Raw genomic sequence first — 25,524 nt, 5'->3', positions numbered from 1 at the left:
GTAAGGTTCAAGGGAGAGAAGTTTTGCAGGCAAGGTTCAAGGGAGAGAAGTTGCGTAGACAAAGTTCAAGGGAAAGGTGTACAGGTAAGCTTCAAGGGAGAGAAGGTGTACGGGTAAGGTTCAAGGGAGAGAAGGATTGTAAGTATGGTTCAAGGGAGAAAAGCTGCGCAGGTTTGGTTAGGTTAGGTGTGCAGATATGGAGGAAACTTTCATCCAGCATTTAAGTGATACAGTGGAGGCCGGGGGGGTGATTTCTCTTTGGAATTCTGGGTACAGGTAGCCAGACGTTCACTATTCTCGATTTTTTGTGGTGTTTTTTTTTTTCCTCCTCGTCGGGCGCGTGACTAGAATACACAGTTGTCTATTTATGTTGGTCTGTTTCTATCAACACTTGGTACAAAATGAAAGTCTGCCACCATTTTATTGATCAATGTTACGTGATATTAGCGACATAGTGATAATAGTATTGATTTTCCTTGACACTCATGACGGTATCTTCTTAAGTACAGAATATGTCTTGGCTTAAAAATACCTACAAAATATTAATAGAATGAAGTGTACATATATATTCCACACACTAACACAGGTGCCACAATGCAGGTAAATAAGTGCTTAAAGTCCCTTGTGGGGGGAGAGCAATCAACTGGTTTTTCCACAGTGAACGTTACTTAATCTAACGAGGGGGAACTTCACCTCAGGTTTTGATATTCACAGTGGAACTAACACACAAAATAAAGACCTCAGTCTGGGCTTATGACAGTGTGTCCAGTTAATAAAGGTGAGGTAAAGAATGATATTAAATTACGGTTTAACAATTCATGAATGACCTTGGTCCACAAAACCCTTTGAAATATCTTAACCCCTTGAAGACGATGTTTTAACCCGTTGAAGACGATGTTTAAACCCGTTGAGGACTATATTTTAACCCTTTGAATACTATGTTTTATACCTTAGAGGACGATATTTTATCTCTTTGAGGATGACGATTTAACCCTCCAGGACTCAAATGGTTAACGATAGGTCCAGAGGTTTAAAAGCATCACATTACCTTTCACTTATATGGAATCATAGACCTGATAACACCTGACCTCAAAAGTCAATTAACCTCATTCTTAAACTAAAACAAAGTAGGATAAATTTATGCCGAACATTCAAAACTTTTCATCACATTACGAACACTTATCTTTCTACTTTTTATGTAAACATTAGGACAGAGGTACGTACGAAGGCAATTAGTATCTGGCGCAGTACTCATAAAAAGTAACGGGACAAGCCAAATGTGTGTAATGCTTCTATCGATAGTTCTCTTTTCACTACTACTACTACTACTACTACTACTACTACTACTTACACACCTAAAGTCGCCTCTAGGTAAGGATTGCTCTCCTGAAGCAGAGGAAGCCAAGGGGGAACTATAGTAATAGTTTCATCCCTCAACAAATTAAGTTAACTGCCTCCCTGTCAGGTCAAACTACAGCAGTAATGTAGTGTGTTAATACGGAGAGAGTTTCAATTGCCCTCCTCCTGCTTCTTCCTCAAACACACCGTAGAACTGAACACTTCTGCGGCGCGACGTGGAACTTGTCAGGTGCTGGTTTGGTGAAAAGAATTATGACAATATCTCTCTCATTTGTCGTAAGTTACGTCGCCATTGACTGCTGGGTGTGAGTCTTAGTGACTAGAATTACGAGGTCTTTTATGCCTCCAGTGAAGCTATGGTGGTCTTGACTATGCTCGATGACGGTGATTCTGTCCGCCCTGTGTTAATAGGCTCTACCCGTACTGTACTGTCTAAGAAACAAGAATCTTCCCAGCTTTGGTCGATGAATATTGAAACCTGGCGGATTATATTGAAAGCTTATCCATGACTACATTGGTCACTTGGTACACCTGACTCAATAAAAGCTTCGAGTTGTTCAGTGAATGATGGATCGAAACAGTGGACTTAATATCCGAGTTGTGGAATACGGACTCATATACCCAATAATGAATGATCAACTGAGAAACTAAGTAATTATGCGAATCATTGGTGTAACTGGCTACCCCTTTACAAGGTTCCACAGACCTGCCAACTGCTTACGAGGTACAGTACAGTCTCTAACAAAAGTTCGACCCTCGTGGTGATATTAAGTCGCAGGAATGAATCTCCGAACTGACTTACCTTGCCTGCCGTCTAGTGCTGGTGTGCTGTTTTATCTCATTGGGATCGATACTGCTTCAGTTGGGGAGCCCCAGGGAGTTTGCACAGTACACAACCTGAGGGAGAAGGGCAGAGCATTCCTAGACGGCACAAAGGTGTTGAGGTGGTGGGGTACTGGTCGGTGGAGCAGTACTGTATGTGGTCGATAGCTGCTGGGGTCACTCTAGCTTGGAACATAATGTAAGTATATAACATTTATGTATGTTGTAGGATTGTGGTGATTGTTAATGTGTAATTATTGATGGTTATTGTAAACATTATGTACACTCAAACATCGCCTTTACTACTACTCTACTCTATTAAAATAAAAGGTTAACCAAAAACCTGAGTAATGCTGAGATTATAAATATTAATGAACAGCGCTTCTTAGTCTGTGGGGGTCTGTTATCGCCTCCTTGGTCAGGTGTTTCGTTCAGTGACGTAATCATCAAACAATTTATATATCGAAAACATTTCATAAAGCAGTGTTATTATAGATAATAAAAAGGTGGAGGGAGGAAGAAGCTTTAGTTGTGGGTGAGGATAACGAGTTGAGGAAGTGTGGCGCCCTCCCCACTCTTAATTACCAGCTACACCATTTCCACTTTTCTCTTCATTTTATCAGCATTATTTCTCAACCTTTACCAAACCTTCTAATATAAATTTCAACGACTCTTAAACCTGCCAAGATCGACGATAAAAGACGAATAAACAACTTGCGCCTCCTTGTGTATAAAGTCCATAATATAGACGCATCTATATATTTTGGGAATTGAGTATTAAAACAAAAGAGCAGCGCCCAGGACGCAATCAAGTTAATCGAATACCACCAAGGGAGCCGCATGGTGGATCACGTCTCGACTCTCAGGTTGCTGCTTCACTGATTTCACACCAGATGAATTGTTTCTCCTCTTCCTGTTGTACGATTTTGGTGTCAGAAGAAAGATTGTGAGAGTGTTGGTGTGTGAGTTGATCTCTTAACGTAATGATGCAGGATCGTAACTTGTCTCTTGATTTACTACAATATATCAAGACACTTTATAACGGTTTTACAGTAGACATGGACAAAATATAATATACAGTACATACTCGATATCATATAAAACTTATGAAAATAGATACATAACAGTTTTAATTTATATGTTAGGAATGATGTAGGAGTTAATGGAACAAAGTGGAGACGAATGTAGACAATTAAATTATCAGAGATTATATATACAAAATACAACAGGTAGGAAGTTACATAATATATAAGTAGTGATGTGTACGTGTATATGTGCGATGTATGTATGTATGTATGTATGTATGTATGTATGTATGTATGTATGTATGTATGTATGTTACCAAAAGTCCAAATATAAAAAAATTGCCAAACGCCGTAATATCAACCATACAACAAAGGACCATGACAGCTGTTCTATTCCTTCGCCATCATCAACAATCAATAATAAACACTAATGATCATCAATGTCCTATCAACAGTAATTACTCTATACAGGTGTTAGTTAATTAAGCAACACGGTGGCACCATTAAATCATACCATACAAATAATCCGAATTACACAAACTTTTACCTGGGATTGTAATGATAGGTGATGATGTTGACTATATCAGATACATGTCAGAATTGTTTGTTTATTTGTATTTGTTACTGAAGAGGAACAAATTCAACACGAATATTACGCGAGACTCGGAACAATTGGATGTAAAATACAATAAAGCGAAATAACAGGTGTAAAAAAAATATGAAATGTGTAAAAAAAATACATTGGTAAATTAATAAAAAAAACACTGTTGACATTTAACGTGATTTATGTTTCTATTTCTTTTATTTTTATTTTATTTTCTTCTCTTTCTCTCAGTATCCTTCTTTCCTACCTCACCTCCTCTGATCTAGCTGTACGTATATGCTAATCCACTGCTTGCCATCATCAATCACCTATCCCTCTCTCCCTTCTTCCTTCCCCACCCTTGTCATCTAACCCTCGCTTGTCTCCAGTCTGTCTGTCTGTCTGTCTGTCTGTCTGTCTGTCTGTCTGTCTTGCTTCCATTTCTGTCCTCCTCTTCAAGTGTTAATAACAATTTTTTCTCTTCTCCTCCCTCAGGCCAGTTACCTGGTGGCGGTGATGGTGGAGACGAAGGCGACAAGGAGAAGGAGGAGGAAGCCGAGAGAGAGCGTTTGGAAGCCATCAGGGAAGCCGAGGACAGACGCAAGGAGAAGCACCGCAAGCTCGAGGAGGAGCGAGAGGGCATGAGGCAGGGTATCAGGGACAAGGTAGGTCAAGTGAGGTCATGTATGGATCAGGTTATTTCAATATTAGACCAAGAGCAGGAGGAGGAAGTAGGTAAGAAACAGGCCCTCAAAGACAGATATAGGTCAAGGAATGTTACTTTTGGGCAGAAGAATCATGAAGCAGGTCAAATGCAGGTCAAATGAGGTCACTCGTGGGTCATGGTAGATTGCTTCCGTGTCATTATCCGGAGCGACAGGATATCAGGGATAATGCAGGTCAAGAAAAAAAAACGGGGCACAATTATGTCACCTGGAGGAGGAAGAGCACGAAGGTATGAACCAGGGCATGAGGTCATGGCGTCAACGTGTTGTTTTTGTAGGTTAGTGTGTGTCAGGGCCGTGTTTGGGTTCAGGGGATCGACGTAAGACGGTCCATAGTAGTGATAGGCGACTTCTGGGTTAAGCTGGGTGAGTTGAGTTGTTCCTTACTCTGAAGACATCATAAAGTCAAGTTGTGTTACTTAACAAGAAACACTTCATCCTTACAGACATGTGAGTGAATATTACTCCGATATGTACAGGAGACTCAGGTAAGATAATCTCATTATCTTTGGTAAACTCAGTATGTGTCCATGTATAATATTATGTATTTACCTTTGTAAACAAAACGTTAATGCGTTTAGAAACGGAGCCATCCGGGTCATTTGTTGTAAATGTTTGTTTTCGTCATTATAAGTCATATCGTAGAACATAATTATATACGTCTGTTTGCTTACTGTCTGTAATTATTGTTGGGTAAATGGTTCTTCATTGTACAGAATCAATATTATATTGCCATACGAAGTCGCCATTTTCTTTGTGTGTGTGCTCTTTCATACTCCACGCTGTCAATTACAAGATAGGACTGATGGGTTACCATAGTGTCAGCCTAGATGGATTAAAGTCAGGTTTTAATTCCAAGGTGAGCTAGAGAAACACTGTTGAGGACTTGTCCAACTCTTACCGTGGCTAGAGCAGCCCCATCTTTGTTTCTAACACACACACACACACACACACACACACACACACACAGTCAAAAAAGTAATTGTAATAATGTGTCCGAGGACTTTCGAAATAAACACTGTCACTCCTGTAGGGCTGCCCAAATCCTTCCTCTGTGTCATATTGTCCAACACAAAATTATAAACAACCTTTCTGACTATGTGTACACCACCAATCAACAGACTCAGATAAAGGCAATTATTAGTATATACATTATAGGCCTTTAGCTCGAACACTCATTGTACCTTTGAAACTCATGAATTAAAACAAATATATATATATATATATATATATATATATATATATATATATATATATATATATATATATATATATATATATATATATTATCCGCAATTACAATATAAATCAATTAAATGTATCCCGGGCTAATAAACATTGGTAAACACGTTGCTTAAAACAATGGTTGGTAAAATAAATTAGGTATTGTAATGAAGGGTTAGTGGGTGGGGGAGAGGGGGTGGGGCAGGACCCCAACCTCCGGGTGTTTGGTGTTTCTGTCGGTCTAAAAGGATGGAAATATATAGGATAGAATCTTGTTGTATTGTTCTTTTGTAATGGTTAGTTCTGTATGAGCACTGTGCCTTAATGATTAGTCCAGGTATGTGTGTGTGGGGTTGAGGAGTCCTGGTTGAGTGTTGTGTCCTCGCCGTAAGTCGTCTTGTGGTGATGCAGCCCTGGTTTACACTAAGCCATTGGGAATCACGCAATAAATCACAATACTTTTTTTTATTTTCGTTCCAGTTCTTGAGTATTAGTTTTCATTTTTCACAATTTTACTTCCGACGACGTGTACGTAATGGTCTCTCCCTATTGGTTGAAATACTCATAACGCTTGTGTGTGTATAGCTTCCCATTGGTTGGAATGAAGATGATGCATGATCGATTCCCATTGGTTGGAATGGAGATGACATATGAATAATAATCACTTTCTATTGGCTGTGGGGCTGATGACGTCAGCTGCTTGATGATTTTCAGTTATTGTGATGAAATGTTGGGACATATTGCTTCCCATTGGTTAGACTGGTAATGATGGCTGCGATACTACTCTCTTCATTGGTGGTTGAACCATGGCCTCTTCGGCTGGCCATCACGCCAAAGCTTTCACAAATACGGTCACTCACTCTTAGTCTTTGTTTGTTATTTGTTACAGGAGACATGAGGTTTGTCGGTTCGTATATAAGTATTAGTTGTGATGGGTCGGTCTTGTGTATGATCCCTCTGTTTTGGGTATAGTCGATATAACACACACACACACACACACACACACACACACACAGTTACGACCCTAGGGTAGATCGTTACATGACACAAATCACTGAAGTCTTTCCTACTATATTATTAATCCCAAGTTCACCCAATAAAGGTCAAGTTAACAGGTCAAGACCTAAACAAGTCAATAAATATATGAACATTTAATAACTTATTCCCACCACCACATATATACACAATATAAAATAAATAACAATAATAATAAGATGTTTGGAAGTGGCTGAGTAAGGACTGAAGGCCAACAAGATCACACGAAATCAATATCAAGTAATATCAAATCTCAATTGTCAAATGCCAACTCCCAAAACACCAAAGAGAGGGTATACTACTTAGCTTAAGACAACTGACTACAGTGGACCGGCCTCCCACCCACGTCACCTCTCTACCGCCATAGTACTGACGTATCGTAGCCGTGTTGACCAAAACGTAAGCTTTACCCAAATGACCCGACTGACATTAGTTCCACTACCTTACTTATATACAAACATACTACAATCAATATAACATGAGAGACAACTGTAGCATTAATAAATACACAAAGTGATAATGTAATGAAACAAATTTAATACGTAAACTTGGGCTCAGTTGGTGTGGGCGAGTATTGAACGAAGTTACCCGAGCCAACCACCCACACACACCATCCGACCCAACGTATTTTATACCCAGAACAGAAACTTATGGCGGACACACACACACACACACACACACCTCTACACAACAAAGACACACACCTCACACCCCAGCACTATAATGCCTCTGCCGTCAATCGAACATGAGTGATAAGACGTGTAAATGATGCAGGGGACAACGACACAGGGGCTCTTACCCCACCTACCACCATCACCTCCCCCACCTACCACCATCACCTCCCCCACATCACCTTCTCCTCCCCCACCACCTCCCACCACCACCATCACCTCCCCACCTACCACACTATCACCTCCCTCACCTCCCTCCCCCCTTCTCCATCACCTCCCAGAACCCACCACACTATCATCACCCCCCACCCCACACCTTCCCCCCCCTCCCTTCTCCATCACCTCAAGGGAGACACTGCCACTCTGTTCCTTCCCTTCAGGGCCAAGACGCTGCTGTTATTTCAGGGAGGGAGATAAGGGCCACGTTTGGTGAGATACGTGTTTTAAAGAGACCTTGATGTCTGTAGTAGGAAGTAATAGAAATTTTAATATTTTTTTGAAAAATTGTGAAGATTGTGGCAAAGAGATGATTTTTTTTAAGAAGAGATAAACATGATACAACGTGCTGTTAGGGAGAGATAAAGAAGATAACTTGGAACAGAGAGAGACAATAAAGTAAAGCCCTAATGGTCGCCTGTGTCTTAGCTAATGTAATGAGACGTGTTTCTTCGACCTTCAGCACAAGAAAACAATTGTCTCTGTTGGATCACCTGAAGATTAAACACTCAATCTATTTTTTTTTACCCAAATAATAACCTAACCTAACCATCAGGTGAAATCAGCTGGGGAGTCAAATCTTCAGGTGAAAAAACTGGGGTGTCTAATCCTCAGGTCATCCAATTTTCGTAGATATATGCCTACAATAAATAGTTTTGGTAGAGATTAGAGGGAGTGTTATGTACAGTCCCCTTCACTTGTGCGTCACTCCTCACAGCCCTCCTCACTCCTCACAACCCTCCATCACTTTTCACAGCCCTCCATCACTCCTCACAGCCCTCCATCACTCCTCACAGCCCTCCCTCACTCCTCACAGCCCTCCATCCTCCTCACAGCCCTCCATCCTCCTCAGCAGCCCTCCATCACCTCCTCACAGCCTCCTCACAGCCTCCTCACTCCCTCACAGCCCTCCTCACTCCTCACAACTTTCCATCCTCCTCACAGCCCTCTCTCCTCCTCCCAACCCTTCATCACTCTCACAGCCCTCCTCACAGCCCTCCCCTCCTCCTCAGGCTCTCTCCTCACCTCCTCACAGCCCTCCTCCTCCTCACAGCCCTCCTCCTCACAGCCCTCCCTCACTCCTCACCACCCTTCCTCCCTCCTCCTCCTGACTTTCCATCCTCCTCCCCAGCCCTCTCTCCTCCTCACAGCCCTTCATCCTCCTCCCAGCCCTCCTCACACCCCTCCCCTCACTCCTCCCAGCCCTCCTCTCCTCCTCCCCACAGCCCTCCCTCCCTCCTCACAGCCTCCTCCTCCTCCCAGCCCTCCCTCCTCCCCTCACTCCTCCCTCCTCCTCCCCAGCATCACAGCCCTCCCTCACTCCTCACAGCTTTCCATCCTTTTCACAGCCCTCCCCTCCTCCTCCCCTCCTCCCTCCTCCTCCCACAGCCCTCCCTCACTCACAGCCCCTCCCCAGCCTCCCTGCCCTCCTGCCTGCCCTCCCTCACTCTCCACAGCCCTCCCTCCTCCTCAGCCCTCCCTCCTCCTCACAGCCCTCCCCTCCCCTCCTCCACAGCCCTCTCCTCCTCACAGCCCTCCCTCCTCACTCCCACCTCAGCCCTCCCCTCCATCACTCCTCACAGCCCTCCATCACTCCTCACAGCCCTCCCTCACTCCTCACAGCCCTCCCTCACTCCTCACAGCCCTCCCTCACTCCTCACAGCCCTCCCTCATCACCTCACAGCTCCACAGTCTTTGGTTCCGTGGGTAAAACAATGACTGGCTGACCTGGAGGAGCGTAATTAAGATTTTTGTGAATAAGTTTTGTGGGAAAACTTAAGAGGACAAAATTTAATTAAAAGATATAAACTCCCACTTGCAGCGCCTGGCTTACTCAAGTGGCTTATGACGTCACACGAGGCATGAACGGTGATGACTCGATCGCTTAGATAAATGTGTTGATAGGTAAACTGTTTAGTGTTATGATGTAGTCAGCAGCAAAGTAGTCAAGACACATACAACCACTTGTTCAATCAATTAATGAAATATATATGTATAAGTTATCATAATAAAATTAAATTTGCTGTATTCAAGAACAGTCATGGGGTGTACGACGCCATTTACGATGACCTTCTTGCCCTGATCTTGTTTCAGGAATACCACCTTTTTGAAGCTCTGGAGAGATCTCGAAGTTTCGATATTTTGAGTACAGCACTAGCTAATAATTCCCACCAGGAAACTTGTTTCGAGACTCCTCCAAAGCTTCGAAAAGTGCAGAGTTGCATGTGTTAAAGGAGATATTGCTGAAAAAGACCAGGGCAAGAAGGTCATCGTAAATGACGTTGTACACCCCAAAACTGTTCTTGAATATGGCCTAAATACTATGTTGGAATTGACCAGGTCTCTCATGAAGACAAGTGAGGGAAGGTAGAGATAAGTAGACTGCTCAGCACATTTTTCAATAACCAACTCATACATTTATAATTTAAAGATCCAGTTGTTTAAGTTAACAATAAATCCATTGTTTAAATCAACAACAACAATTACTAAGTGTTAAGTCATGATAAATAATTCATTAATTTTACACAAGACATAAGTTATACAGAAGTGTTCCTCTTGACACCCGGCCGAGTGTGGTCTTGGACGCTTGACAAAAACGTATTCATTTAATTATCAGTTGTCATGGAGGGCGCGTGAAGAGGTTAGTTTCTGGTGGATTCTTTTTGTAATGTTTTACCTTTGGCTATAGTGAAGCAAACTGACACACCTTCAACCTCACCACCACCACCACCACCACACCCTCACTCCTTCACCACCACCGCCACACCCTCACTCCTTCAGCCTCACCACCACCACCACCACCCTCACTCCTTCACCCCTCATCACCACACCCTCACTCCTTCACCCTCATCACCACCACCACCACACCCTCACTCCTTCACCCTCACCACCATCACCACACCCTCACTCCTTCACCCTTTACCACCACACCCTCACTTTTCCACCACCACACCCTCCATCCTTCAACTCACCCCCACTCCTTCAGCCTCACCCACCACCACTACACCCTCACCTCTCAACCCCCACCCCACCCCACCCCCACTCCCTTCCCACCCCATCCCCACCACCACCACCCTCACACTCCTCACCACCACCACACCCTCACCCCCACCTCCTTCAACCCCACCCCACCACCACACCCTCACCTCCACCACACCTCTTCCTTCACCACTCCATCCCTTCTCACCACCACACCTCACTCCTTCCACCACCACCACACCCTCTTTCCTTCACCCTCACCACCACACCCTCACTCCTTCACCCTCACCACCACCACACCCTCACTCCTTCACCACCACCACACCCTCACTCCTTCAACCTCACCCCACCACCACACCCTCACTCCTTCACCACCACCACACCCTCACTCCTTCACCCTCACCACCACCACACCCTCACCACCACACCCTCACCCCACAGCCACATCCCCTCAGCCTCCTCACCAGGGCCTCAAGGATGATGTGGTACCATTATTATGTATTTTTACCAGTTCTGTGTTGTTGTTGGACCCGGGTGAGAAAAGTGTGGATGAACAACCCGGGTGAGAAAAGTGTGGATGAGAGATAGTGGTTGAAGATGAACAGCGCCACATGCCCCCAGAAAAAATAAAAACGCCATCTCACCATTGTCACCACCATTACACCACCACATTCATCACCACCCAGCACATATTCATCACCCTCACCACCACACCAAGACCACCACAAACACATCTTTACCACCACCATCACATCCTCATCACATTTATCACCACCACACCTTCACTACCACACCTTCATCACCACACCACCACCACACCTTCACCACCACCACACCTTCACCACCACCACACCTTCACCACCACACCCTCACCACATCCACCACACCATCATCAACACACCCACAAGAGCACTTATTGTATACTGTATTGATGTCCGCCTCAAGGTATATCACAACGTTAGGAATAAAGAAAGAAATAATTGTGGCTAGCAGAGAGAGAGAGAGAGAGAGAGAGAGAGAGAGAGGGAGAGAGAGAGAGAGAGAGAGAGAGAGAGAGAGAGAGAGAGAGAGAGAGAGAGAGTGAGTGAGAGAAACGCCACACTCCACCACAACCAGGGGGGCGGAGTTGAGGTCCAGCAATTAAACTCCAGAGATAAGAGAAAGGCTCGGGAAGGTGCCTCTGTGTGAGTCACCTCACCCCTGCTGGTTGATGAGAGGAGAGGAGGTGGTGAGAAGGGAGAGAGGAGTGGAAAGGTGGTGGTGGTGGGAGGTGGAGGGAGAGGAGTAGTGTGATGGTAGGGGAGAGAGGAGGAGAGGTAGGGGAAGAGGGGGAGGTGGTGGTAGGGGTGATAGAAATTAGGAGCTGGAGCAAAGATTTCCCATGAAGAGAGAGAGAGAGAGAGAGAGAGAGAGAGAGAGAGAGAGAGAGAGACTCACCGTAATTAATATAAATATAAGACAAACTAACAAACCGTAATAAATTTCGACTTATGTTTACTCTAACAATAATTTTAAATCCCGGGTAAGAAAAAAAAGAAATAAAAATAACAATTATGGAAAAAAATAAATGTGATGCCAATTTGAATATTAACCATCCCCAAAAAATTACATCACTTGAGAATAAAGGCGAGAGGTTAGATTGAAAATTAGCAGAAATAAAAATTGAAAATAATATATGAGAAAGATGAAATGTCTGACTGGAAATTCACCAAATGTGTTGCTTGAGAGGCGAACCAGGATCCTTTGCACATATAGAAGGTAATTTTTCCCCTGGCATTACGTCGATTCGTCATATGCATAATTTTGCAAATTTTTTTCCGATTTTTCACACCATCTTTTCTTCGATTTTTCACGGCAAAATTTTGTTAATACTTGTTCTTGTTCATATATCATCGCTTTTCAATGTAACTTTTGTGGGACATTTGAGATTTTGTGTATTTAAGGGGAGAAAAAGTGTATACTGTCATTCTAAGGTGCAGTGGTAAAGTGGCTACAACGTTTGCCTTCCTCTCTTAAAGACTTTATGACTCGTGTGTGTGTGTGTCCGATGCGCCCCAAGGTGATCCAGCTGTGAAATGGTCCCTGATTTGAGTTGGGGAAGGGGAGGCAATCTATTGTAGTACCGGTGATAGCTCCTCGTTCTGCCACTCTTGACATATTTATTTATTCTCACAACGGGAAAAGTTATAATCTTCTTAAGTTATGTTGCTGTAGTAATAAAGAGGAGTATCTTGGATGACTTTAAGGGTATGTGAGGAATTTTTGGTCAATTCTGGCAACACATGAGGGAACTTTTTTATTTATTGATTTTTTTTTTTTGGAGGGGGAGGTGTGGGGAGTACTAACGCCTCTCATTTTACGTTGCCATTACTATTTTGGGGGGTAGTGCCTCTAATGGTATGGTGCCTACATAGAGGAACAACTGTGGTGCCAAACTTGAAAATTACTGATAAGTGATACAATAGACAGATACACATAAATCATATTGACTTAAATTCCATTATATTGATGTTATATTTTTGTGATTATTGGAACATCTGAAAATAAATTAGAGAATTGTGAAGAAAATTAGTGAAAATCTGAGACTGAATACAAGTTTGTTATGTTGGTCATGTAAACAAAAATGTCATGTTCAGTATTTTAACCCGAATGAAAATAGAACCTAAAATCTTCTTAATATCGTGGGTATAATAATATTTCTGGTGATAAGGGCGACTATCGGTATGGGTAACGTATGATTAAACGACCATAGTAACACGTCCTGGTAGCACTGTCATCTCGCACCAAAATCATTAATTTGGATGTGGCACGATTCTGCATATATGATGAACGTTTGTTGGGCTGTGATTGAAGCCTTGTTTATCACCCGTGTTGACCGAACGTTCCGCCACACTCACACCCCACCACCCACACCCCACACTCCACACCCTCACCTCACCACCCACACCCCACACCCCACATCGTCGCCATCAGCTGCTGCGGCGCCCTTACCTGCTCTGTCTTCATCAATAACATTACCCTTAAGATCTTTCTCTTAATCAAGGTTTCTTCCTCATTACCTCTGCTGCATCGTCCACACCTGTAGTTTCCTGTCTCATATAATTAGTGTCTTTCTTTGATATTTGGCCGTGTTAATTTTGGGTGATCGTCATCTGGGTTGTAATTGACAACTGGTGTCAAGAAAAAGTCATTTGTTAGTGACGGACACAGTTCCTCGCGTGAGGCAGTGACATTACGCAAGTTGGCCAGCCAATCAACGTCCGCTTCGGGCTCGACCAATCAACGTGTATTCTCTGGGACGTTGTTTGACTAATCAGCGGCGTGCTTTTAACGCAGCCGACCAATATTCAGCCGCCTGTGACGTCATTGATGAGCTAATCAACCCTGCGACGTTGATTAAGTAATGTTTTTTTCGTGTTTTTTTCTTTTTTTTTAACTGTCTCGGTATCAAAATTTTAGGAGTATTATTTTTTTTTGTAAGACGTCAGTTGTTGGTACGTTTAGTGAGTCATGGGGGAGTGATTTATTGTGCGTTTTCGTTTGGTGTCGAGTCACTCAACCTCTGCTTTCTGCTGTACCATTTTTTCTGTTGAGAACTTCAGTGTTTCAGCTCCCCGAAGAATATAAAGAACCCCACCCCTCCCCTCCCCCCCTTTTGATATATATTTTTAGGAGTTTAAGAGTTTCCCAAATATTGGCATTTCTAACTTTTCCTCAGCACAAATATCATCCGCCACAGTTCATAAGACTTCACCTTGCTGGAGTAGGTCGGCACAGAACAGTAGTATGCGTTTGGTTGTGTATTTTGGTTCCATCACCCGTGGGTCAATGTGTAACCCTCGCCCGTACCTCCCCAGGTGTTTGTTAACGTAACGAGTGTCCAGGTGTGTGTTAACGTAACGAGTCGAGCAGTTATTGTCAGTCCTAACAGCCATGGACAGAGACTTCTATTGTTTGTGTCTCGCAGCTGAATCAACATGAAAGTCACAATATAATTCTTGTGTCGATATTGTCATTCTAACGAGACTTCAGCAGGACACGTGTCAGCACTCGACAAAAAGATCAATATTTACCTGCCTGAAATTTCTACGTCAAAGATGAACATGAGAGCTTAAGGTCCTGTAAATACCAGGACCTTGTTAATATTATCTAGTGCTGTCTGTTTCCCCGACTTCTATTTTAATCTTCTTGATATTGAATGTAATGTAGTTTGCTATTTTCTTACGGTTGCATAGAATAAACGATTGTTGTATTTTTTTTTATTCATAGTATCAGTAATTTAAAGTCGACCTTCCTTACCCCTTTTTATTTTTTTTCCGGTCTGGTTTATGATTTATTTTCTAAGAGTAAAAGAAAAAAATATTCCCCACTGCACAGTTTTGAAGAAGTGTAAATATGGGTAAGACTGTCTAACCCTCATATTAATTCACATATTGGTTGACTATAGAGTAAAGGCATCCATGTCAATAAACACGTAATTAGCGTATCTTGGAATTGTAATTATGTATAGTTTCAGGTAACCATGTATTTCTAAGTACTGAGGATCGACTGTATATAGTTTCAAGAAGACACACGCATATATAAACTAAACTCTTTTGTTATTCAAGTGTTTATATTATTAGAGGTCCGTGTGTTTTGGTTATCAGACGTTCAGCTGTTTAAGGAGTTTATCATATAATGTACATATATGTTTTTAAAGATTCAGGCATTTATAGTTTTCAAATATACGTATACAAAAATTAAATGGTGTGTGTGTGTGTGTGTGTGTGTGTGTGTGTGTGTGTGTGTGTGTGTGTGTGTGTGTGTTTAAAGAAGGATTTAGGTGAAGAAGACACATGGTGTGATCATCAGTCAGCTGTTGGCGGAGATCAATTCGAAAATACTGACACATAGCCTCTCAAGATAAATACATAGCCTGCCACAAGCATCCTGGCCTGAATCTTGTCTCTCTATGTATCTCTTGGTCTGTGTAGCTGTTTATCCATTCTTCAGTATATTTATCCATTACCTATTTGATTATTTTTCAGTCCTATCTCGGTTTTGCTTGAATACCAGCTAAAGAGGATGAAACTTCCCCAAAAATGTCACAGGAAAAATCAAGTTTATTTTTCAATTTACAGTATTTTTCACGTAGATGGAAGAAGTTTTAATGTAGTGAAATTCTCGCTTAAATACAACACAGTGGATAAAAAAAGGACTATCAAAGATTATAGTTTTTAGGTTATCTGTTAAAATAGATTTTTGGCGACCAACTTTTTTTTTTTACCATACTTGGGTAACTATGGGTAATAGTGGTGACGTGATTATCATTTAATTTTAGTTATCTTTGTGTTATCTTTTATATGTCTCCAGTGCGTAGGCTAAAGGTGTATAATAGATACTTTGATATAGAGATGCTGAAATATTATGCAAGACAGATATTTCACACATCATTCATTCTTCGTGTGGTTGTGTAATATAGACATGAACCTTTTTGTGAGTGTGTCAATTCATGTGAGGCCAAGAGACGACTACCTTGTGTGTATTTCTTCAATATATCACATCGCGAATTCTGTTTTTTTTTTTTTTTACAATACAAAAGAAAATGTGAAGATATCATACTCCTCAACGCAAAAATTTCACAATGTAACGTCTGGGTAAGTATGTGTATTTGCCTTACAGATGAACGAGAAACTAAAGACATGTAACGTTAGCTAGAGGCATCTGAATCTTTATAATATATTTCACTTAAAAGCTAAATCGATGTAACACTCTTGCCCCGGATCGAAGGTGGTGCAGGGAGAGAGGAGGAGGGGGGGAGGAAGGGAGGCTGGCTGGGACAGTGTCAACACAGCTGAACAAAAGGTCATTATGAAGGTGGCAGCCACGTCCGTCACCTTTTGTTTTGTTCCAATACTGTTTTAAAAGATCAAAGGGTCGACAATGAGTTTTTGGGTTCACCTGGCGTTTCACTATGACGTAATAAAGTCATTTTTTTTTTTGGTTTTTAATAATGGCGGACACAATGATTGATGATACATTGTGTTGGAGATGGTCTATTACCACTGACTCCTTTGTTTTCGTTTGTTACAGCTGGTAATATTCTTTTCACATGAGGTAAAAAAAAAAATTCCCTTGTGGAGACTATAGAGTGACGATAAAGATAAGGAGAATAATGTAGTCTGGTTTAAAGCTTATGGTGTCAATAAACTTTCGTAAGTCTATAAACAAAAGATTGCTCTCTGAACCTTTATGTGTTTTAGAAAAGGATTTTATTTACACTCGAATTCCTCTTCAAGGTATTATTATTATTGTTGACTCGTTCACCCGGGTGGAAAATGTCTGGATGATGAAGAAAATGTCGATTATTTTTTCCTGTTTCTTCTTCTTCTTCATATTTTTCTTCTTCTTATCTTCTTCTCGTCTTCTTATCTTTTTCTTCCTCTTCCTCTTCTTCCTCCTCCTCCTCCTCCTCCTCCTCCTCCTCCTCCTCCTCTTCCTCCTCCACCTCCTTCTTTTCCACCTCTTTCTCTTTCTTCTCCTTCTCCTTCATCTCTTCCTTCTCTCCTCCTCTTCTCATTCTTGTTCTTCTTTGACTACTACTACTACTTCTTCTTCTTTCATCCTGTTCCTTATTCACACTGTTCCTCTTCTACTCACTCGCCCCCTTCCCCTCTCTCAACACCTCTTAAAGCATCCATTACCTGGCAGATTGCTCCTCATCAGTCTGTCCACCTGTGCCGCACCTGAGATCTCTCGTTACATCCAATGGAAATCACTCGCCTGTTAACCAACGCCCTCGTTAGTGTGTCTTGATACACTAGTTGAGGATTGAGGTGATTAGGGGTGGTGGTAATTATGCTGTAAGTAGTTAGTTAAAGATCCTTAGTAATTAAATCTAGTTTTGTGTCATAAGTAATGGTAGGATTTGGTTGATTGTTGCTGGTGATTCAGGATTGGTAGATGGTTGTTAAGGATCGATGGATTGGTAGGAGATTGTTAAGGATTGGTGGATTGGTAGGAGATTGTTAAGGATTGGTGGATTGGTAGGAGATTGTTAAGGATTGGTGGATTGGTAGGAGATTGTTCAGGATTGGTGGATTGGTAGGAGATTGTTAAGGATTGGTAGATGGTGGTTGTGGATTGGTAGATGGTTGTTAAGGATCGGTGGATTGTTTAGGATTGGTGGTTAGAGTTGTCGATAAATTTAGGTTGAGGTAATTTAACATGTTGGGTCAAGTAGTTTGGTTATTTTTGATAGAGCAGTTAGTTGTAATTGAGGTTGTTAGATAAGATGATGAATGTGGAGTTAAGAGTAATTCAATCTGGTGTTGGTCATTTAGTAGATTGTGGAAGAGTAAACGAACCTGATGGTAGTTAACTCTGAGGCTGTTTAATGGTTTGTAAAGGTAGTTAAGACTTCTGATAATTTGAGTCGAGGTAGTTGATATTGTTGTGATCATTAGAGGGCATTGGCTTTTAATATCTAAAGATAATTGATCTGATTGTAGTTAAGGCTTAGGGCAGTTATTTAGTAAGAGTTAGGGTAATCGTAGTTAAGGTCGATAGGGTAATTACTCTTACAGGTAGTTAGGCAGAACATAGTACCAAAACTTAAAGCAGACGACTGTAACCTAACCTAACCTGACCTAACCTGACCTAACCTGACCTTTTATGACCTAACCTAACCTAACCCACGTCTGTTTTTAAGTTTTTGACACATTTGATTTCTGAAACTTGAGTATATAAGTTCCTCTAACGTTAAAATATGACTACATTAATACACGAGAAAAATTACAGCGAAAGATGGAAGAAAAAAATATTAGAACTGAACAAAACTTGAAGGAAAAATTAAAATGATAGGTAATGAAATAATTAAAAAGTGAATAGTTTGTACATAATGCTCTCCCAACTTTTTATCCATTAATGTTTACCAAAAAATAAATAAAAACTCCATCGTAACTTTTTTGGTTCCGCCTATATGAACTTGGCCTCCCAAATATTTGCAGTTGACGTGTGTAAATTATTAAAAGGAATTATTATTAATGAGTCAAAATTTAATCATCCATAACATCAAAAAACACGTAATTATATCATCTGGGAGAACAGGTATATGGCATGATGATATACTGTATATAATACAACATTTCGTATATTGTGTTTATATCTAGGTGATTATCGGCGTCTAGTCAACCAGTTTAATATATAGGAGTCAGGTAAAGTGATGCTATACACCTGTAAACTCATTAACTACAGGTATAAATGCCACACCAGGTAAACATATCCACGTATCCAAGACATTATTGTTACTTATGAATATTGTTTACCCTATGCAAGTCACTGTTCCATTCTTATGCTATTTGGTACAGGAAAATTTTAAGCCGTTCGTGGGATATTTTATTCTCGTGTTACCTGTACCTGTCTAAATGGGAGTGGATAAGGTGTGCCGAGTGTTGCATGAAACTGAACTATGTCACCTTATGGGAAACCTGAGTGACTCCAAATTTTCCACTGTGACATAATGATTTGAGTCTTTTTCATTATATGTTGAGGTTCTTCGCTTTATTATTATTACACACACACACACACACACACACACACACACACAGAGAGAGACACACACACACACAAACAAACAAATACTGTATATCTACGACCCAAATAATCCCACAATTAATTACTAATAACACTAAACCACAAAACACATTCCCTCGTAATCAAATTAATTATACCATTTATTTATTTAGAAGCGAGAGACCGCCAGGTACAGATACAAGCGGTGATACAGAGCTTTGAAAAATACAGCATCACATGAACCCTTTCTCTCTGTCCCGTGTGTACATAACAAGAACGCGGTATCCTTGTTGGGTGAGGTAGTGTGGGTGTCGCCTGCCTCTGACACATAATCGACACCGGGGCAAAACTCTTCTGAATATGTGTCAAAACTTGTGCTATAAACAGAGACATGGTGGCATAGATAAATCCAGCAGATGGCTCTCTTAAAGGTTTTGATGTTGAGGGTTATTGGTCCTGTTGATACTGAAGTTAGGTTAGGTTATTGGAACCTTTCAGTTATGGGGTTAATGGTGCGCTGTATTGTGGTATGAAGAGAAGCTGTGGTAGTGTTAACTTTTTTTTTGTGATGCGGTTTGTTTTAACTGGTAGTTTTTGTCCTTATGGGTAGATGGTTCGAGGTTGGAGCACTCCCAGTCCACCCAGCTGTGGATGGATGCCTCAATTTGATGTTGAAGGGAAGAGAGGGTAGTTCAAGTGCAGTGCCTTCTTGTGTGCCGAAAGAAAGATTAACCTGCAGTGTACTGTATCCACACTGCCTCTAACTGACCGTCAAGCATAAGACCCGTTTCCTCTTTTTTTTTTTATATTATGACGCTAATGGATCTTACGGGAGACTGAAGTTAATGATTTTGTACAGGTAAATGCTTAAGGTGTTGTAGAGCTGCTGTGGTTAAGATGGTGGTAATTAGCACAGGTATATAGATGTCAGAAGTTACGAGTATCGATATTCTTTTGTTTCTATGTAAGGAATAACTGGAGACTTTGATACCGGAGTTAATGATCGTTTGTACCGTAATGTTAGTTGTTGTGAGGTTGATGGTTGTGGTGGTGCAGACTTGGGTACTTGACTGTGATACTTGAAGTTGTGATGGTGGAGTCTTGGGCTCTCCAGAATGTGCCACAGTACATTACCTTGATGAAAAGTGTTGATGGTCTCTCTCTCTCTCTCTCTCTCTCTCTCTCTCTCTCTCTCTCTCTCTCTCTCTCAGCTGACACTAACAGCAGGTGTGTGGGATGAAGACTGTGAGGCCTACAGCACCCATTCGTCCACCTGACAGCGACTAAGCGACTACCAAACGAGGCTTTGAATGTCGACGACTAGTAGCTATTAACAAAACGATATAAATAAATAGAGATAGATTGAATTATGTATATGTATAAAGAGGAAAGTCAACGTTGAAGAGAGTAGCGTCTTGGGTTTTTAACAACATTGGATATTCTTTCTCTGTTACAGTAAGGGAAGTGACCATCCCTCACTGGACGTCTATTAAAAAAAAAGAAAAAAAATATTAAAAACTTTTAAAATCGAGTACAAAATAAAAACTATTCTAGGCTTAAATATTAGAAACTCTGCACGCCATTTCACAAGTAACTTTAACAAACATTCATTATAGTCAGGACCTAAACAAACAAACACCCGCCAAATTTTTGTCATCAAAGTTTTTTTTTGATGCCCAAATCCCTGAGGTAATGTCACAGTGAAACTCAACACACAAAAGCCCTCGAAAATGTTGCATGAATGTCAAGCGAGAGGACGTAAGTTATTCAGCCATAAATGTCGAGAAAAAAATCCCTTGAATTGTGTTCATGAGGCTGAGGGGCGACACTGCATTAGCCTGGAGAGTGAACAAAGGCAATGCACGAGGCAGTAAATACCCAGAGACCTCATGGCTCAGGCTTAGGTAATCCAAGCCAGGAAAAACACGACTACTTTCGCCTCTCATTAATGCACGCGAGATGCACACGGGATGACGGCAGGCTGTGAGGCGTGGCTTAGGGAGGAGGAGGAGGAGAGGGGGAGAGGAAAGTAGAGGAAAAGGAAGAGAAGGGTGAGAAGAGAGGTGGAGGGGAAGAATAAAATGTATGTAAAATATTATAGAGTTGCGAGGAGATATAGAGAATGAAAATGTCGAGAAGGAGAGTATAGGGAAGAGAAGGGGTGGGATGGGAAGTGACGTGTGTGTGTGTGTGTGTGTGTGTGTGTGTGTCTTCAAATACACATTCAAGCACAACTATACTGTATACACACACACACACACACACACACACACACACACACAAGAGGAATGTAAAAGACCCGTAACACAAGACAAGCATCGAACAGTAATAAATAAAAATCGTGAAAATATAAATGACGTAGTTCCCGATAATGAGCGTGTGAGGAGGTGGGGCCAGGTGAGGCAAGAGGTGATCACAGGGAGGATATAACTAATACAACGATAACACAGTAAGGGACGTTATTACTACCTTTTAATAACTATGGTCTTTAAGCTTGTATCCCAGGTTAATACAAACACTCATTAGCAGTAATTAAAACTAGTAAATATATCAAATAATGGTTAAATACGTAATGCTAGACAAATTAAGGAATTGGTTTTGGGAAAATACGGCTGATGAAGGAATCCCCGAAAAAAAAATGCTGGGAAAATTGTAAGATATAAGTATTGGATTTGATAGTTAAAGAGAGTTAGAAGTAATATGTGAAAAGTTAAGAAGAAACTCACGCATCACTGTTATTATGATGCTTCTATGTTAACATCTTAAAGTAGTGGATTATTGTAGCATATAACTCCAGCTGATAAGTACGTTAAACTAATGTGTATGCTGAGAATAAGAGAGAGAGAGAGAGAGAGAGAGAGCATAATACCGAGAAAACATCAGCAGTAATATAATCCCCGCGCCATCACTCGCAAAAAGCATCAGAATGTAATTTTCCGTCGCAGGCCATCGAACCCGACCGAGAGGAATCGATTACCAAAATCTTCCGTCGGGGAAACACATTATATTTGTGTGTTTTTTTTTTGTTTTTTTGTTCCTGGCTGCTGGGAGGAAGGTCGTAAGGGAATTTATGAGTGATGGAACCCACTTTGTCGTATCATTTGCTCGTGATCTGAGGTGTTTGGGGGGAAGTTGAGAGGGTTGTGCGTAAGTTTCGGGAAGTTGATCTTTTTTATGACTCTTAACCAAGGATGTTTTCACCTTGGGTTTTGACAATGTCTTATCTCTCTTTTTCATCTCTTCCAGTTTCTTTGATTTTCGTTCTGCCCTTCACTGTTCTCCTATTTGTGTGGTCATTAACATTACTGTTTTGCTAAATCCTTCGGCAACCAAGTATCCTTTCCCAGAAACTCTAAGGAAACACTAACATGGACCATTAATATCTGTATCTCTTGCTGACAATGGGAAGGAAATACGGAACTTAGGATGAATAAGATGTCATATACTGTACCCACCAGAGTGTAATGTCGCTAGGAGTCTCAATTACGGAAACAGTCAATGGCGCTGCTAAGATGACGCGTCGAAACAACATTAGGTGCCACAAGAAATACTTTACAAACGCCAGTCGTTGAATATTCTTCCAGTTCACAAAATTATATATGACCTACAAAACGTAATTTTAAGACATTATTTCCACGTTATAGAGAGAGTAAATGTGGACTCGTTCCGGAACATAATGTGCTATTCCACAACTTTACGATCTGTTGTTTCTCAGCTTTACGTCTTGTACTTCGTATGAATTTCCCCCATCTCCCCACACGCCTACACTTAGCACACTCTCCTGCCTCGGTAGGATAGAAATTGAATTACTTAAAGCCCATCCAGGATGCATTAGACATAATAGATCTCTTTACTTGTTCGTGCGCTGCCCTTAAGTGTATCCCTTCATCAACGACGGAGTCCCTTCCCACCACCATCAGTCTCTCGCTATCTCGGAACGTTGGCATCCCCGTCTTACTTAATCCCCTCCGTGTTGCTACTGAGCGTCGGACAAATCTCGATAACATAGTCTGGGTTATTCCTTGAAATGTCATGCCAAGTTAATCCCTGAGAGCTCCAAGAACCCTGAAAGCCCCATGAACCCTGAGAGCCCCATGAACCCTGAGAGACCCATGAACCCTGAGAGCCCCATGAACCCTGTGAGCCCCATGAACCCTGAGAGACCCATGAACCCTGAGAGCCCCATGAACCCTGATAGCCCCTGGCCAAGGATAAGGGGGATAAGGTATTCTCACCCCCACTCCGTATTGGCTAAGAAGAACGTGAGACTTTTTATGAGGGTCAAGATATTAGCCAAGAAAAACCTCCAGGCTGGTGATGGGACCTACTGCACTGCCATTAGTCAAGTAGAATGCACGTTAGGGATATGGTTAATGCTGTTGACCTAGAAAAGTAACTGCACTTTTAAAATGATTAGTGTTTGGATCTGACCAACTCACAGTGGAAGTTCACAGGTTTTTTTCTGTTGGTTGAGAATCTCGGCTATTCGAACTGTGGAATCCAACCGTTTTATTCTGAGCCTCCCCAAAAATACATAGCCTTGGATTTTTATGTTTTTAGTTTGGCCAGTGTCCAACTGTGAACCTTCCCGCCTAATGGGAGATAACACACAAACTTTCGCTCACTAGACCATTTCCGTTCGTTCTGCTTCAGCTTCCCGATTTCCAGTGCAAAGTACATTGTATTTCTCTCATGTAATCAAAACTATGCCGGTATAAACACTGTTCAACAAGGGAAAGATCTTAAAAGCACATTACGTATAGCGTGGAGGTGTTCTTTTGGCTGCACTGTAACATTCGAAATGGTTGATGTGTGATAAAAGCGGAAGGGAGACATAGCAATTTCCTGCAGGCCATTCGTTTGCGGGTCGGCGTCGCTGCTGGCTCGTTGCCGCGGCAGCTTCCTAGCAGAGTTATCGTCCACCGAGGTCGATCTAATATCCAGACCTACAAGAACTTCTCTCTACAACGGCCATCCAGAGGCCAGCCACATCTCCCAAAATGCTGCTTCGTTGCATCAGATTTTCTAGAATTTCGTCTTCTAGTGGTCTGCTAATAGTCCCATCATCTAGAACTACCCGCCTTAATGACCACAATATCCAGATCACCGACTTACTTCGAGCATCAAGCTGTCAGATCTTCCAGAGCCCCTCCAGAGTACACCTTCTATAGCCTAGATCTTCCAAGATTCACACCTTTTATATTCTCTCGGTAACAGCATCATCCATAACTCCCACCTTCTGCTCTTTATAATGACCAAATCTTAAAGAATTTCCCCTAGCGTTCCTTTCTGATGGCAAGATACTACAGAATTCGGTCTTCTTATACGCTCTTCCAGCATCCAGACCTTCCAAAACTCACCTCATCTCCCATCATACCCTTCCAATAGTTAAATCTTCCATAGGTAGTGCACCGTATAACTCTATAGTAGCCATACCTACCCAAATTTCCATCCTAGCAGAATACCTCCCCAAATATCCAGCTTAGTATGCTCTCTCGGATATCAGGTCTTTCGGAATTTCGATGAGATACACCATCCAGCGGCCAAACCTCCCAGACTCACCATTTTACAACGCCTTAAAAGTATTCTCAGTTTCTTCCAGCCTTTCCAGGAAGCGAGAACAAGAGCATTTGGTGAAGATGACGCTGAGACGAGTAGCTGATTATCTATATGATCTTGTTTTTAGTGGAGGTCTGGAACATGGTGTTATCAAGACAGCCTGGTTGTGATATTTTTGATGTTGTTTTGTCTTTGGGTTTAGGGAGCGTTGTTTTTTGTTTTTTTGTTGGAGAGAATAGATTACAGCTTGGTTATGGGTTAAATTATTACAGATTACAGGTTGATATAAGGAAGGAACATTGTAGAATACAGCATACAGGCTAATGTAGGATTAACTATATCTGAATAACTGAGGCTTAAAGGTTGTGAGTAGTACAAGTTAAGCAGCAATAAAGACTCATAGTGGATGCTACAGGCTCGTCTAGGAGTTGGCTATACGGTAATTCAGGACTTCGATAATACAGGTTACAGGATAGTTACAGGGCAAGAATAGTACAGGTTACAGGCTGTGATAGTGAAGAAGGGGTCACCAGTACTTGGGGAATCTCTATGATCTCGTCCTAGTGAGAGGATTTGTCTCAAGCGAAAATTTGAATGTAGTCGTTATATCAAGATCCGCGTTCTGACGGCTCCATGTTTTGACGATGAGGTGAGGGAGGGGAGAGAGAGGTGAGGAGGGGAGAGAGAGGTGAGGGGCGTGAGGAGGGAGGAAGGTGAGGTGAGGGGAGGGGGAGGAGGTGAGGAGGGAGGTGAGGGGCGTGAGGAGGGAGAAG

The 25,524-nt window shown here is 41.7% G+C and overlaps 1 protein-coding gene across 4 annotated transcripts in view; it reads left to right on the top strand.

Moving 5' to 3' along the window:
• The window catches only part of LOC121859683 (complexin-like), a 153,574-nt gene that overhangs the window by 80,482 nt on the left and 47,568 nt on the right, over positions 1 to 25,524 (top strand). For all 4 annotated transcript variants that reach the window (XM_042356612.1, XM_042356610.1, XM_042356611.1 and 1 more), the window contains exon 2: positions 4,285 to 4,454. In XM_042356612.1, coding sequence (XP_042212546.1) covers positions 4,285 to 4,454 — 170 coding nt within the window. The remainder of the gene's footprint in view (positions 1 to 4,284; positions 4,455 to 25,524) is intronic.

The sequence above is a fragment of the Homarus americanus genome, unplaced genomic scaffold (genome assembly GCF_018991925.1).
Source record: "Homarus americanus isolate GMGI-L3 unplaced genomic scaffold, GMGI_Hamer_2.0 scaffold21, whole genome shotgun sequence".
Lineage (NCBI taxonomy): Eukaryota > Metazoa > Arthropoda > Malacostraca > Decapoda > Nephropidae > Homarus > Homarus americanus.
Note: the sequence above shows the minus strand (reverse complement) of the source record. Positions and strands in the feature narration are given on the sequence as shown.